The following is a 15,385-nucleotide window of genomic DNA, read 5'->3' as shown; positions in this document are numbered from 1 at the left end:
CCTCATTATCCTGGCGCACTGAGACGTTGGACTCGGTCAAGTCCATCCCAAAAAAAAAAAAAAAAAAAAAAAAAAAAAAGATAAGCAATTGTAGACCAAGAGTCAAGCCACAACCTCGAGTCGTCAAATCATTAATTCCTTCCCACGTGTGCAGTTATACCAGCTCACGAACGACAATCTAACCCAGCTTGGCGTCGAGTTCCTTCATCAAGGCCATGAGCTCGTGCTCCTCACCCTCCATCTCCAAGCCCTTGCCGACCCACTCCCTAGCCTCCTCGAGCCTGCCCATCTCGATCAGGCACTTGCCGCGCCTCCACCAGGCCTTGGGGTTGCCGGCGCGCTTGGCCTCGACGCTGGCCTCGGCGTCGATGGCGCCGTCGACCCAGTTCAGCAGCGCCATGTGCGCCTGGGCGCGGTTCGCAAACAGGCTGGCGACCTCCTCGCGCACCAGCTGCTGCGGCTCCCAGAGCGGGCGCTTGAGCGCCATCTCGAGCCCGAGCGAGTAGAGCTTGATGGCCTCGGCGAACCGGCCCTTGCGGAACTCGGCGTTGCCGCCCTCGCGCATCTTGTTGACCTGCGCCGACAGCTTCGGGTTGACGGGGATCGGCGGCGGCGGCACCGCGTGCGGCTTCTCCAGCCCCAGCAGCGTCCGGTGTAGGCTGTTGAGCGTCGCCAGCTCCGCGTCGAGCGCCCGCGACGGGCTCGTGCTGCTGATGGCTTTGGACTGCGGGTCGATCCGGATCGGGAGGAGGGTGAAGGTGTCTAGATCCGACATCGTTGCGGTTTGTGTGTGTGTGTGTGTGTGTGTGTGTGTGTGTGCGTTTTTTTTTGTTGTGCGTGGATGTGGTGTGTATGTGTGTGTACGGTGGGCGGAATGGAACGCCGCTTTCGTCAATGACGGTGAGACCCAGTCCCGGCGCCCTTTTTTTTTTTTTTTGTGCAAGGTCTTTGAGTTGTTCGTTGTTCGCTTTGTAAATCGACGTTGTTATCTGTCTGTACCTGTAACGACGCAAAAACAAAATTCCCTCTAGTTGCAAAAACCTATATATCTGGCGGCGCAAGAGGTGATACGTGGTCAGTGATCTGCCCACGTTTGGATTACTGTCAAGATGCCTGTCATTAGACTACACCTAGCTTTAAAGTACACATGTACCGTTTGGCGCCCGCTGTCGTTTGCGCAAAGTCCAGACACGTGTCGGCGGAGATAAGCCGCCCATCGACGCCGATAAGCTAAAAAGTGGGCCGGTTAGAGCGGCATTGGTGGGGTCATCCTTGAAAGACCTTGCAGACCTACCGTCAGGCATCTTTTTCAGCCCCGCAAACCATAAAAACCCTTATTTTCCTCTGGCCGTCCCGGCCGATGCAGAAGTTCTGTTCCTATTCCGTGTCCAAAAAGCCCCCCCCCGGGGATTGTGCTGTCCCATCCACCGAGCAAGGTTCTGGGGTCCGAGGCGTCCACTGCTGCACTCAACACACACCTGTTGCTTTTCACCATCTTTTCTGCCTCTCGTCAAAGACAACAACAAACACCCTTCCTTGTACATGCATTAATTTATATATGGTCTCATCGCAAATAGAAACGCCCCACAACCGTAATTGATTCCAGCCCAGAACCCGAATGGAAATCCTCACCTATCGAATCCTATTCTAGTCTCACCATCACCGCAACAATACGACCATGCCGATGCACATTGACTAATTTGGCCATTCAGGCAGCCTAATCCAAAAAAAGAGCCTTGGCTAATTGAGACCGGTGACAGCGGGGACGTTGCTCCCTGCGAAAGAACAAGAGGATAAAAGCACACTCACACCGGTCAGGTTACACCCAAGGGGCGGATTCTTGTCCCTTGACGTGATGAACTGATTGTTTCCATCTGGTGAAACCTCGGTCAAGTGGCAATATTCTCTTTGCATCCCTTCTTCTTTCCTTCCGCGCTTGGTGGTGAGGGGACAAAGAGGCAATGGTCACGATTCCCCGTATGCCTGCTCTCTTAGTGGTCATCCCACTGCGTCTAGCTTTATGTTTATCTAGGATCCCCATGAGCCTCCAAACTGCAATCCCTTCCATTATTTGCGATTTTAGAGGAACCCTAGGGCCCATCTTAAAGTTTAAATGATTGCTTCGTGTGTTCAAGATATTGCGTGTATAATCGAAAAGCAGAACACGAAACCAAAGTTCCAATATCCCCAAAGAGTTTTTATATATACTGCAGACACAAAACCCAGCCGCATCGTAAATCAGAGGCCTCCAAATACACTATTTTCTCCTCTTCATGTTACAACAGTGTCGTCGTTACTTCGTGAAAGCGTGTTCGTTCATTTCCAGCCTGTGATGGGATCCTAATTGTTATCGGCACAACGTTATCGACCAGCTTGGCAAGAACCCGGTGGACGTTAGCCTAGGAACACGGCTCTGGCTGACCAACGTTCTATAAACATCTGCGAGACAAAATAAAGCGGGTCCTCTAGTCGCCTATCTTGCTCACGAGGGTCGTCCGGGCAGTTTTCTTGCATAATCGCTAGGTAGCCGTTGGTACCACTACATCAGCATTTGTGAAGTACTCGGGGGGCCTTAGTCACAGAGCCATATGTCCGTCCTTCTCAACTCACCTGGATCTGTCATCCAACGCCACCACCGCCAGATGAAATGCTTCTGTTCCTGGCTTAGATATCTCATTGGTGTCCTTTCTGTGTCATGCATCTCTGTGTTACGAGGGTCTCTGCCTGATTTGAAGTAGTGCCAGTGTGCCAGAAGAGAGGTTGCGCTTCTGTGCTGAGCAGATACCAGAGAAGGCAAAGAGAACCGTGTCTTTTCATGTCACTCATGGTCAGTAGCTGCAAGGCCTCCACCGCTGGTCTGTCCCTCAAAACTTACAGGCAGTTGGTTTTGTCGGGCATAGCGTCCGCGGTCCTGAGTAGCCACCGAAATCTCGTGCAGAAGGATGAAAGTCGCTACGTACAGTGTGAACCAGTACTGGGGGTTGTTGCTCTTGAAAAGATCGTTAATCTCCTTTTTCAACTTTGATGTCTGGTCTTGAATGACCTTGGTCGTCAGAATACTGTCTATTTGAGCCGTCACCATCCGCGGAAGGGAAATTCGGTCGCCAAGGGGATATCCGGGTCGTGACTCTGGTTCCATGTCTAGCTTATCATCGCCTGAGAGATAGGCCGACCCCGTTGTGAGTCCTACCAGGGGAGTTAATCGCAGCACTTCTACCTTTGGATGACGACAAAGGGGCCTTACTCATAGCAAACCACACCTTGAACAATCTGCTCAGGAACCTGTGCTCCGCCGCCCTAGTATCGTTCCCCGACTGCTATCGCTAATCGTCAGCATAGACTCTTGATGGTGTGGTTATTGGGCTCTTACATTTAACGTGTACCAGTGATGAATAGCCATGGTGTAGGTATCCCGTATGATGGGATCGCAGCCAGCAACAGAAGCCGTCATGGCTCTGAACGCATTCTCTTCAATATATTTCGAGATTGCCGTGGCTGTTGCATGAATGCTGTGCAGTGCAAAAGGAGCCAGTCGCGTCACCATACCATGGCCATTCCAAGTCCACTTTCTGTCTAGAACGTCGCCTTCTTTCGGTAAGAACCTGCGCACTTCGAGTCGAACAGGCACGTCGTAGAACTCGGGGAGATTTGGATCGTGCGTGTAGAATATCTTAAACTCTACAGTCCGGATGGAGCTATCAGCTAGGCAGTCGACGTCGTGCATCTTGGTTCCTGACCACCGTGAGGTGAGGTTGAGACTCCCCTGTCTAGCAAGTTGGAGATCCTTGAGATTGTAATGAAGACAGTCCGTTGATCGCGTCGTCTTTTTAGACGCGGCGTTAACTTTATGGCATTCTGTGCAAGGACCGAGAGGATCTTCTGGGTAAAGCGGGTTGCACTATCACCGTTAAACATCAGCTTAGTGGCATGACAGCAAAACGTGCCAGGTAGAAATTTGGAAATTCGCGGCATACACGAAGTTTTTGAGTTCTGCATCGAATACATGCACCCCTTAGGCGCGTTTCTGCGGTCGCCTTTTTCGATATTGAATCGAATGGTTTTCGACGGGTCCTGTTCTTGCTGGTACGCTTCTCAGTTCTCCATGGTGTCGAACCGTATGGCTGCTTCATCACGATACCAGTCCTTGTGCCAATGGGGGATGTCAAATCATCCATGGACAAAAGCATAAAATCCTGATAGCCATCGCCAGACATATATTGAGCACCTGGTCGAGAGGAAGCATAATGGCTCTCCTCGTAAGGCTGCGAGCACACAGGCACTTCGATCCAGGGGTCACCTGACCCTCCTCCCATGGCCGCCGGGGCTGTCTGATTTGTCTGATTGAGGGGATAATGTGAAAATTTACTCGGTGAAGAGTCACGAGCTCTCCGCCCTGTTCGTGTAGGATGGGGGAGTATTATTGCACTTGAGGATGAGGACCAATATTGTTCTTGGGGCTGCTGCACTGGGTTCTGACGATAATCCGCGTGTCCAAAGGGTTGATTATAGGCTTCTGAGCTTGCATTCTGGGGGAATACAGCCTGATCTATTGGAGCAGTAGTTGACTGGTCGTTACAGGCACCAGTAGGGTAGTTGTAGGTCTCCAATGATGATAAGATACTCCTTGGAGCAGGCAAATTAGCGCGAGGTTCCAATCGGCCTGCAGAACCGTGCTGCTGTCGAGGTTGTGCAGAAGGATTCTCAGCTGGGTAATCATCAAATATTGAGCCTCTGTGCCCGGCAACGTGATTGCCAGATAACAGAACCGACTGTGCGTTCACAGGATTGACCAATGGAGCTATCTCAGCTTGGAGAAGTTTATCTGATGCTGGATGCGCAATGTCTTGCTGAGAATCGAAATTCCAATAATGCTGCGATGACTCCACAGTCCAATGAGGAAAATCCTCTTCCTGTTGGTCAGGCTTGCTGGAAGACTGCCCAAAGACGTGAGACTGGCTCCACGGCAGAGGCGGTAGGAGAGGTTGGGGAAGCGAGTGTGGCCCTTTGTCTGAGTAGATTGGGGCGTGGTTTGCGGTGTCAACCAAGATTTCTTTGACTAATATCGGACTGTAACATTCGTCGGTCTGAGATCCCGCCGTGAAACGTAGCGTTCTTGTGTTGTATCCAAGATAGTGACTGGTTTGGTGAGATGCTTCGCGATCTAACAGATCCCTTGTAGGGGAGTATCGCCGAACTTGATCTGTCCCTACGGCGACAGAAGCTGTTATGGGGGATTCTGAGCCGGGATGGCTTAATGATTCCGCGGGCAAGAAACATAGACCTGAGGAATGATCGCGATGATGCGAATTAAATTCCTGCCTAAAGTCGGCAGTCCTTGTGACAGGTCTCGATCCTTGATCCAGCCTGCGGATGGGATTATTTCGCCACCGTCTGCTTTGTTTCTCGGTTTTCTAAATGCCCATGGGTAGTCAGCTTGTTTTCTGGCAGCTGAAGCCTCTAAAGCACTCCACAAGAGCCAGGTCGTCAATATTCGCCGTCGATTGGTCTCAACCCAAGGCACAATGTGTCCGGGGTAAGCAAGCTGAAACCAAAAGCCGACGACCGTTTGTTGAAGCCACCGATCAACAGGGCAAAGTGAGTCTAGAAAGTGGACGGTCCCGCAGTTTTTGCAGCGATAGACTCCGCGAGAGCCATCGGTAGCAAATATAGATGAATGCAAAGACGGTGAATCACGGCTCTGCAGCGAATAGAGAGAGTCTAGACAGTGAGAAAGGATGGCTCAGAGGGCACCTGAACTTTGATCGAGTCCTACCACCGTTGTTCGTCGAATTACTCCCCTGGAGCAGCTTGCGCGATACAAAACTTTGTGTTGCAACAAAACCAGTAGTTGTGTAGGAGAGTGGATAGTTGGAGAAGATGGCGAAGCACAACTTACCAAACGGTTGCAGGGGAGACCTGGGCTTTGGACGTTCATTATGGCGAACCCTTGGAAAGGTGGGATTCGGTAAGGTTATAATATGTGGGTGCACAAAAACACCCGCGGAGGCGGCCGATGTCAAAGTAGGCGCTGGAGAGATGTTGCGGATTCTGCTCTATCAGTCGACCAGGCAAGACTTTCTGTCCCAGAATATCTCGAGGGGTTCGCGCCAGAAGCCCCACTGGCAGGACGTGCTCCTTGCACAACTTCAAAGCACCAGCGCTGGGATTGGCTGATCTGATGACCGGTGAGTACAGATCGACGTGGACCAGTCGGGTTGACGATATAGACGCAAACCTTCCTAAGCCTCCGAGAAGGGCTTTGGCCGGCTTGCGGATGCTCCTTTGTAATTGTGCTGCTACCTCACCACTGGCAAAAAGTGCAAGAAATCGGAAATCGTACAAAAACGATACAAGGCCGGCTTTTCGATCGATGGCGAAGGAAAGATGGGCTTGCTGAAGCGCAGTCACTCTAAGCCAACCCAACCCACGCCCCGTCGGCTTCGGTCGAATGTCTGGATACCCGACGATGAAGATTGGTCTTTTCGCCCAGTGACAGCAGCCAAATGACTATCCTGCCCAGATTGATCTCCACCTATAATGCCGTTTTTCTTTTCTTGGGATAGTATGTCACTGCTACTGAAGACGTTTTGTTCGGAGGTGCATGTAATCTGTACCCTTAGGGACGAACTTGCCCATCAAAACCCTAGCCCGCCTGCTAAAACGCCCGTTGAGTGCGGAAAGCCGGACGGTGGGCGGCTCGAACCAATTCGGTGTCGTAACTTGTCATCAAGATGCCCAGGGCGCCCAGGAAGCAATGCGCTGCGAGCTCAGAGTATGACGTGACGAGGTACACGGAATTTGGCACTTTCGAAAAGCGAGAGGTGTATGCGGATCGAAAGCCAGTGACGTTGTTCTACTCAAGCCAGGCTTGCTTGACGCGATTTTGTTGATGTTTGCGAGGGGAAAGAAAGGTTGCCTGAAAGACAGTGTAGTCTGTATGGACTGCGATGAAACCAAATCCTTTGGTGGGTATGCAGGCGGCCACGCGAGGGTAACCTCAAGAACAGCACAGTAATCAGACCAACAAACATTGACATGGGGTTCGGAGGAGTCTGGCAAGAGGGGTTGGCCATGTTTGTCACGTTCCGCTGAGCGTGGAGGGGAGGCCGGCACTGTAGACCATGTGCTGAGCACAAAATATTTGTTTGCGTGGTGAAGGAAGCAATAAAACGCTTGCTCGCATAATAAGATTGGTGGTGCAAGCCTGCAATGTGGGGAGAGGCGATACTGAGTGGGTTCAAAGTGGCCCAGGTAGCCAACCATGGCCAGCAAACTGCAGATCTGGTCGAGGGGTTCATTCTGGTGACGCCTACAACTTGCTTCAATACATGAATGAAACGCAAACATTGATTTTCTCCGGTCTCGTTAAATGGGGTATGATGCAACTTTCCAAGGTTGTTTGACTAGCACCTCGATTAACAAATAGATATACTCCGTGGACCCGAACCACCTAAAGACCTAGGTAAGCAAGCCAAGGTACCCATTGCAAAGTGCTCTTGCCTTCTTTGGACCGGTAGAATAGCTCCACTGGTTCGACCTGCCGTTTTAAAAGTACCCGAAGGCACCTGCACCGTACTTAAACCGTATAAACGATACGACGAGCCTAAACTTTGCGGACGAGCTCGCATTCCCCATAATCTCAAATTGCTTCCCCAACCTGATTGGCCCTGGGCAGCTCCTACCTACCTTGATATACACCGAGGATCAGATATTGGACGTGGTTGGTTGGATTTCTGCCATTCAGCTCCAATTGCAGAACAAGGAGTCTGCAAGCCCTGAAAGCTCTCGCAGGCAGAGTCCACAACACTGCAACACTGACGTTGGGTCTGGTGCGATTTCGGCATCTCCCTCTCCACTCTCAGGGCGCATAACAGCCTCAATTGCGATTGCCTAGAATTGCTACAGTTTTCAAAAACGAATTGACCTCTGTTCTGCAGCTCTGCACCCGTCGACCCCGGCTGGTTGGCGCAGCGGACTTGAGTGTCCGCTTTACTTCGCTTCCCACCAACTACTCTGCAGCTTTTCCCTACGTTACCTTGCCCAGCCTCCACTCTACCGGTAGTTTTCGAGCGCTAGCGGGCAGATACATGCATCAACCCCCGCGCAAGCAGGAACCAATTTCACTCCAGTTGCAAGTCGGCGAAATACTATCTCTCTTTGTCATTTCTTTTCCTCGTTGCAAATTTGAGGCAAATCACTTGCAGACCCAGTGGCCAGGCTGTCCGATTAAGTAGTTCGCATCAAATACTGTACAGATATCGCTGCGCAAAAATTACGCATGCCAATCGCGGGGCCACCTAGGTACGGCAGAATGTTCCGCCCCTCGTTGCATCGTCTAGCCTGAATACCTAAGTACCTACCTAGTCGTGCGGCTACTTGCTTGAGAGAACATCACGCAGCTCGACCGGTCAGTGAATCAGTCGCATTTTCGTCACGGGACGAGTAAACTCAAAGTCTCGACTCACCGCTATTGCCTGTTGAGAGGGTTGACAGGCCAAATTCTCACGCCGCGGAGCTCGAGACACCGTCAAAGTGGATCTTGACCGGTTGCCTCCGAGCAGCTTTTGAGGTGTTTTGACTGGCATACTTCGGCCGGGCGGCGATTGACCCTCGGCACGCTGCAGTGTAGGTGTTGGCATGCGCTTATCATTTTCTCTAGACAGAGTTCTCTCAAGAGGGGCTGCTCCCGTTTCGACCGTATCGTCGATCAGCTTTCTACATCGGGTTGAGTCTGAGCGGAATTTGCCCACGAGTGGTTGCTAGCATTCACCCGTACCGAGTATCCATTGGCACAGACAAGAGGCGCCTGTCATCTGAAGTTCTAAAATGGTGCATATCGGATCAATATTTCTCCCGCCCAGATTGTGACCTCAATCTGCGCATATCCTGCGAACGCTTCGCTTTACCATGTCAAAGCTGTGTTCCTTACAGGGGGGTTCCTTCATTTTTAACGGCAGCACCTCCAGTTTCTCTCCTCGTCCCATACATCTCGATGCCTCCTTGCGTCTTCAGCCTTTACTACATACGTCAGTGACTTGATCTCAATCCCGAACAATGTCTTTTACCCCTGAACCGACTGCAATAGAGTGGAGCCAACTTCTCGACGAGCACACTGTTATCCCCTCATGGGGTATCATCTCATGATGCAAAAGTCATGATATCTCAGTTCTGCTTGCCTCCTTGGTATCCTACGCCCACCGGCCTGCGGGCTTTTGCATCGATTTTCCCCAGCACCCTAGGCAGTGCGCATGGTACCGGGGTGATTCGAGATCCCTGCAACGCTGCTGCAGCCACTAGACTTGTTTGCTTGCCCACAATTATCGAATATCGTATGCAACGTCCTTCAGGGGCACCACGCGCAAGCGAGCAGAAGTCACATTTCCTAGGCCTCCTTTTTCACCCACCGCTCGAGCATCTTCGCTTAGCATGGTCACGAGCTGACTCTATAAGCTCAGGCCCGACAAAGGTCTGAATCTGCACAGCCTTTATAAGAATTTGTCACTTTTTCGACATCATCCTACGGTCCTCGGGGGCACCTCTGGACTTGACCGCAAAGTCTTCAAACTTTGGTCGTCTATCGCCAGGTCGCAGAATATATCGATCTCAAAACGAGGCTGCTAGTCCGGATACTCTCTCGCGCCCTCTGATCGATTTGTGACCCACGGTTTCTCTGTTCTTGTTCTTCGGGAAGACTCGTTCAAGGCAGGATTCCGACCCTTAGCGCCCTAGTTACCTGGTTTGGCTTGACTGCCAGCATTCCCCTGCAGAATCGAATCATGGATGTCGATCTGAAGCAGAGAGAGTGTGGCTCCGGTGTCATTCCTTGCCCGAGATCATCGGAAGCCTGTCGCGACAAGGGGTTCTGAAAGTAGGGGAATATCGCGGATCATGAAGGTTTCGTTCACCCGCCATCCCCAGCCGTTGCTGTCACTTTGATACATCACTAGTTGCGATGCCGCTGATATGGCCACCGAAATTTGACCACGGCTAAGTACAGCTGAGTACGTACGTGTCATGCATGAGCTGTTTGCAGTTGCCACCATCTATGGTCTGTAGAGCTTCAACGGTCCTACGGACGCTCGATTAAACTTTGAGAGATACCTCCACTTTGAGCCCTCGTCTCTTCGTTTAGCTTTTGCCCAATCACTGTGGTCAATTGGAACTCACCGGGCGGGGGCTTTTGTAGGTCAGATGAGGCATATTCCGAGTCTATGGCCCACCTCTGCCAGCGACACACCGACATATACACTCCAGTCGCATATCTCCCTTGTTGCAAAAATCCAAATCGCTAGCCTTCTATCTTCATTCCCTCGTACCAGGGATTTCCACAGTTACATGGACGATCAATAGTATAACAGTTCGAAAGGGCTATCTGTGGATCACCGGGTGTCGTTGTCATGTAGGGGTAAACGAGTTTGTACCACAGTCGTGGTGAACATCTTCCACCGAGCAATTATTCACCGCCACTGTTTTCTATCAACATCTAGAGACGATGCGCAGACGGAATCTTGCATGTTTGCCGATTTGTTTGCCACTTTATTGGCTTGTAGAAACCACTGAAATCCGTTCCGGCTGCTTGTATCATCAACCCGCGTCCACTTGGGGGTGTCAGGTTAGAAAAAAGAAAAGAAAAAAAAAAAAAAAAGAACAAGAGAGATGGGGTGATTTTCGAGACTTTCATCGCTAGCACCTGAGGCCAGGAATATCATGAGAGGAAGGTATAGACCGAGGTCTGGTGAACATAAATACCCAGAGCTCCGATACCTTTCGACGTTTTGTTCGTTGGGATCAATCATCTCTTCCCGAGCACACTTGCGCTTTCCTCTGATCTGCATCTCACCTTCCTCGACACTAGCAGTCGACTGTGCGGCACTTTTTCTGATCTATCACTTTTCGAGGATCTGCCAAACCTGCATCATCTACCCGCCCGTGGCTTTACCTCTTTGCAAAGTTCCCCCCATCTTCAGCTATCGCCATGTCTGCCTCTCAGACCCTCTGCGAGAACATGATCAGCACTCAGCAGGTCCGCCAACGTTCTGCGAGCGTCTCTAGCCAGCTGTCTGTGACATTGCGCTCGAGCGATGTGACCGAGACGACGGAACCCACTCTTACAACAGATAATCTGGCACAGTTTCCGAAGAAAGTGACAGGCGACCTGGTCTGGTCTGGTGCAGACGCTTCTGCACCCACCCACCATGTAATCCAGCTTGATACGGCTGATGTGCTAGAGATTGAGAATGCGGTTGCCTCGTTCAAAGGTATTGTTACTACTAGTCACTCGTATCTCAGTCCATATGCCCTACCGAAACTGACCAGCTTCGCAACAATGAAGCCCAGGAACTCCACGGTGATAAAGTCAGCTGCGAGACATTCCCCCTCTCGGACAACCTGAGCGCCCGCCTCCGTGGTGCATCTGATGCCGTCCACAACAAGCAGGGCTTCTGCGTTCTGAGGGGCCTTGAGGCTGCCAAGTACTCTCCCGAGGACAACACGCTGATCTACCTGGGAACTGCCAGCTATATTGGCAACATTCGTGGGATCCAGGATAGCAATGGAAATATGCTGAGTATGACTGAACTGGGTTTTCTCTCGTCTGGTGTGCTTTGCTTGTGAGCACACGATCTGCCTCGACACAGCTGCTCACAGTTTTTTCCGATACAGGCCATGTCACGTCCGTCAAAGCCTGGGAGTCTCTCCCTGATAGGCTTCGTCATGGCGTTCACACCAACAAGAGCATGGTAAGATATGCACAATCCCAAGTTAGTCTAAAATTAGGCAGACAGGCTGACGAGCTTCCATAGCCATTCCACAACGATATGGGTGCCGATATTCTTTGTCTGCACTACCGCCAGGTGGCCAAGGAGGGTGGCTTCATCCATCTGTCTTCGGTTTCCACCATCTACAACGAGCTCGCAGCCAACTTTCCCAGGGTCCTCGAGGTGTTGGCCACCCCGAACTGGCCCATTCAGATGTAAGTGTCACTATGAAGCGAGCGAGCGAGGCGGGATTTGCAGTTCCAGGAAACTTGGATAATATCTGACATGGCACTGCCCTGTGAGCAGTACCAAAACCCGTCTTCGCCACTTCCTAGCGTCTCTCATCTCGTACCATGATGGCAAGGTCATGGCAAGCCTCGACCCAGGCCGCCTGGGCCGACAACAGGCCAACCCGGAGCATGTCCCCAGCAAGGCCAACACAGGCGCAGCGTCTTCGCTGCTCCGCGTGCCTACCCTCACCCGAACCCAGCGCGACGCCCTGGCCGTCTTTGACCAGCTGGCCCACAAGCACAAGATCTCTGTCAGCATGCAGGCCGGGGACATTCTCCTTGTCAACAATCTGGCTCTGGTGCATGCGCGCGATGCCTACACTGACGAAGAGGTCGCCGGCGGTCAGCGCCGCCACGCCGTCCGCATGTGGCTCCATGATGAAAAGCTCGCTTGGTCACGCCCGGCGGGCATGCGGGTGCCGTGGCTCGCCGCGTTCGGCTATCACTTCAAGCCGCAGGGCTCCCTGGGCGATGAGGCAGAGGATGGTATCTCTGCGCGGGCTCGCCGCGTGGTCAACCGCAAGTATCCCATTGTTCCCGCTGTCGACTACCGTATCCCCAAGTACACGGCTGGCTCTGCAGCGTTTGTTCTCGACAGCAGTGACGACGAGGCTGAGTACCTCGATGACGACAGCGACTGGGAGTGAGATTTGACTTGCTTTTTGGCGGCTCTCATGTGAATTGGGAGTCACTGCCCACATCTGAGTCTCTTGTTTTTTCATCCTTTTATTATATACTATCACATGCTTCTGCTCTGTTCTCAACAGAAACTCATTTGCTCTTTGCTTTGAGGATTCTTCTTTTTGCCTTTTCAACATGTCAAAAGCAACCCAAGATTTTTTTTTTGTTTTTTTTCCCTTTCTTCTGGTCTCCAAATATGTATGGCCAGGGGAATGATGCATCTCCTAGCTACCTAGTTGTGATGTACAAGGCGGAACAGCACACCAACAAACCAATCACATCTAAGCCCTTTACCTCCATCTATCTTTTAGCTTTCCTCATATACTCGTTCGCTGTTTGCTCACTAAAACATGAGGTTACACTGAGCAGATAACTAGTTTCTCCTATAATAACAGAGATGAACATTGTTTTTCTCTATACCGAAGAAAGTTGATCGCGAATGCCACATGGACGATGCCACTGCTGACTTGGAGCTGTAATTGGCCGTATTGATAAAAGCCAGTGGAATCGGGATATGTAGATCTTCCTTCATTTTTCTCTTTTTCTCCAGCTAGGATAAGTTCCAGACGAGGCTTGTATGTCGTCGTCTGACTGTCCGTAATGTAGATAATCACGTGATACCCCTGAGCTATCTGAATTGGTTTCACTAGTGGCTCGACTATCGGATTATAGGCGTAGGCTGAGCTCGTATTCAAAGTAGGCTGGCAAGCTTCTCATTTTGCGGGAAATTATGACCATCAACAGTGATATTCTCGTATTTCCTCTCCTTTCACCTTTGAGGGAACCCCAATACGGACAGAGACTAACAAAAGTTTGGGGATTGGGCTGGTTCACATTATTATTATCATAATACTGCAAAAGGCGCTGTCTTACCCCTATGCAAGTACCTACACGCAATAACTGGTAGGTGCAAGGTTTTTCAGAAGAGATCCCATTACTCAGTCCCCCATCACATTACATACAAGGCCGTAAGAATCTTCATATTTTTGAGGCCTTTTTTCCATAAACCCCACATGTCCCCTCGTCACATATCCCCATGCTCCCCCACAAATTTCTCTTTACGCCATCATTATCCGTGTAGAGAAGAAAAAGAAATCTACAGAGCAAGGGCACCGAGGGCGAGGACGGCAAAGCCGCTCATGCCGAGGGTGGCAGCGCCGGCGGTAGGCGAAGTCGGGGGAGCAGTAGCGCTGCCGCTGGCCGAGGTTGGCTTGGCAACGCCGGACGAGGCTGTGCCCGGACTGGTAGCGGTGGGGGCGGCGGAGGTCACGGCCCTGGTCGACGAGGAGACCGGGGCGGGAGCCTGGGCCGACGAGGAGGGAGCAGGAGCAGCCGACGATGCCGGGGGCGCCGACGACGCGGGGGGAGTCGACGAGGTGGCGGGGGCAGGAGTGCCGCTGCTGGCACCGCCACCGGTGCCGACGGCAGCGCAGAGGGTCTGCAGGGAGGTGAGGACCTCGCCTGTCAAACAGAAAGGGGTGAGTTAGTTTTGGTGTACTGGAAACACGGCTTGAGAATATGGATAGAAGAAGAGAGAAGGAAAAAAAAGGGAGAAAAAAAGGGAGAAAAAAAGGGAGAAAGAAAAAAGAAAAGAAAAGAAAAAAGACGTACCAATCTGCGACCCGCAGGAGCTGATGGCGCAGGTGGCGGCAGGGCCCGAGACGATCTTGTCACGGTTGCTGCACATGCAGGCCAGATCGGTGGCGCCGCAGCCGGCAGCCGTAGCGGCGGTGCTGATGCAGGAGCGGGCGCACTCGGGAACATCGTTGATGCTCTGGGCGGCGGCGAAGCCAGCGAGGACAGCAAGAACGGCAGTGTACTTCATTCTGACGGTTTGGTGTGGTCTTTTTCTTTATATGTAGGATATACAAAAGAATAATGGCAAAGATTAAAATGATATACAGGCTGTTTTTTTTTGTTCTTGCTGAGCGAGTGGTCTGGTTATACTAGCGAGAGTAATAGAGATGGGGAGAAGGGAGTGGGATGAGATGGGCTAATGAGGAGAAGAGGCAGGTTTTTTATAATAAACAAATCAACTGAGGGGGGGTAAGGCTTGGTCCAAGGTTATTGTCCATGTTAAAGTCCGCCTCGGTTCTATACCCACAAAAAGCATGTGCTGTGCAAGGAATCTAGAGAGCAGTTTAGGCCCAGCAAGTGATTGAACGGCTTTCTGAAACCCCACAAAGAGGCTGGCGAACCATTTTTTTTCTTCTTCTCTTCTCCTGCCGGGGGGAAAAGACCTTGTTGATGCCGATGATACTTGGCAATAGGTCTGGTGTGGTCTGACGGAGGGAGGGCATTTGCCGCCAATGCGAGGTACCACATACTTACCCCCCCTCCCCCGGAAGGCCAACATCTTCTCCACAGAATCATACCCTCCCTTTTTTTCGACTGCGCCGACGCCAACAAAGAAAGGAAGGAATTCCATGGCATGCTTAGCGGGAGCCCACTCGCCTCGCAGCACCTGCCACCTTTGTCAATCATCATTTGGATCCGGGGCGACGAGCAGAAAGGAGCCGCGCAAAAGGCGGGGAGGACAGGGGGTTTCCATGGTTGATGACCACTCGGTGGTGTGGAACCTGCTCCTGGACCTGGCAAACCGGGATTAAAGGACAGGGTTTCGTGAGCTAAGGCTTGATTAAGGGAAAGAGAGAGGAA

General features: G+C 51.6%; 4 protein-coding genes across 4 annotated transcripts; 1 reads left to right on the top strand and 3 right to left on the bottom strand.

The window, feature by feature from the left end:
* Positions 1-178: 178 nt before the first annotated feature.
* On the bottom strand, positions 179-775 carry PpBr36_07919 (uncharacterized protein; the record flags this gene model as incomplete). Its single annotated transcript, XM_029895052.1, has 1 exon — positions 179-775. The coding sequence occupies one exon, from the start codon at positions 773-775 to the stop codon at positions 179-181; it is 597 nt and encodes a 198-aa protein (XP_029748053.1).
* A 1,619-nt stretch (positions 776-2,394) lies between these two features.
* PpBr36_07918 (uncharacterized protein) lies at positions 2,395-5,411 on the bottom strand (the record flags this gene model as incomplete). Its single annotated transcript, XM_029895051.1, has 6 exons — positions 2,395-2,519; positions 2,611-2,809; positions 2,876-3,186; positions 3,245-3,317; positions 3,371-3,855; positions 4,067-5,411. Coding segments are annotated over 6 exons (2,538 nt in total), but the record flags the coding sequence as incomplete, so codon positions are not given.
* A 5,564-nt stretch (positions 5,412-10,975) lies between these two features.
* Positions 10,976-12,693, top strand: PpBr36_07917 (uncharacterized protein; the record flags this gene model as incomplete). Its single annotated transcript, XM_029895050.1, has 5 exons — positions 10,976-11,263; positions 11,317-11,566; positions 11,662-11,738; positions 11,802-11,971; positions 12,063-12,693. The coding sequence occupies 5 exons, from the start codon at positions 10,976-10,978 to the stop codon at positions 12,691-12,693; spliced, it is 1,416 nt and encodes a 471-aa protein (XP_029748061.1).
* A 1,130-nt stretch (positions 12,694-13,823) lies between these two features.
* PpBr36_07916 (uncharacterized protein) lies at positions 13,824-14,552 on the bottom strand (the record flags this gene model as incomplete). Its single annotated transcript, XM_029895049.1, has 2 exons — positions 13,824-14,188; positions 14,339-14,552. The coding sequence occupies 2 exons, from the start codon at positions 14,550-14,552 to the stop codon at positions 13,824-13,826; spliced, it is 579 nt and encodes a 192-aa protein (XP_029748062.1).
* Between the last annotated feature and the right edge of the window lie 833 nt (positions 14,553-15,385).

The sequence above is a fragment of the Pyricularia pennisetigena genome, chromosome 1, assembly GCF_004337985.1.
Source record: "Pyricularia pennisetigena strain Br36 chromosome 1, whole genome shotgun sequence".
Lineage (NCBI taxonomy): Eukaryota > Fungi > Ascomycota > Sordariomycetes > Magnaporthales > Pyriculariaceae > Pyricularia > Pyricularia pennisetigena.
The sequence above is the reverse complement of the archived record's forward strand: the minus strand, read 5'-3'. Positions and strand labels throughout refer to the sequence as shown.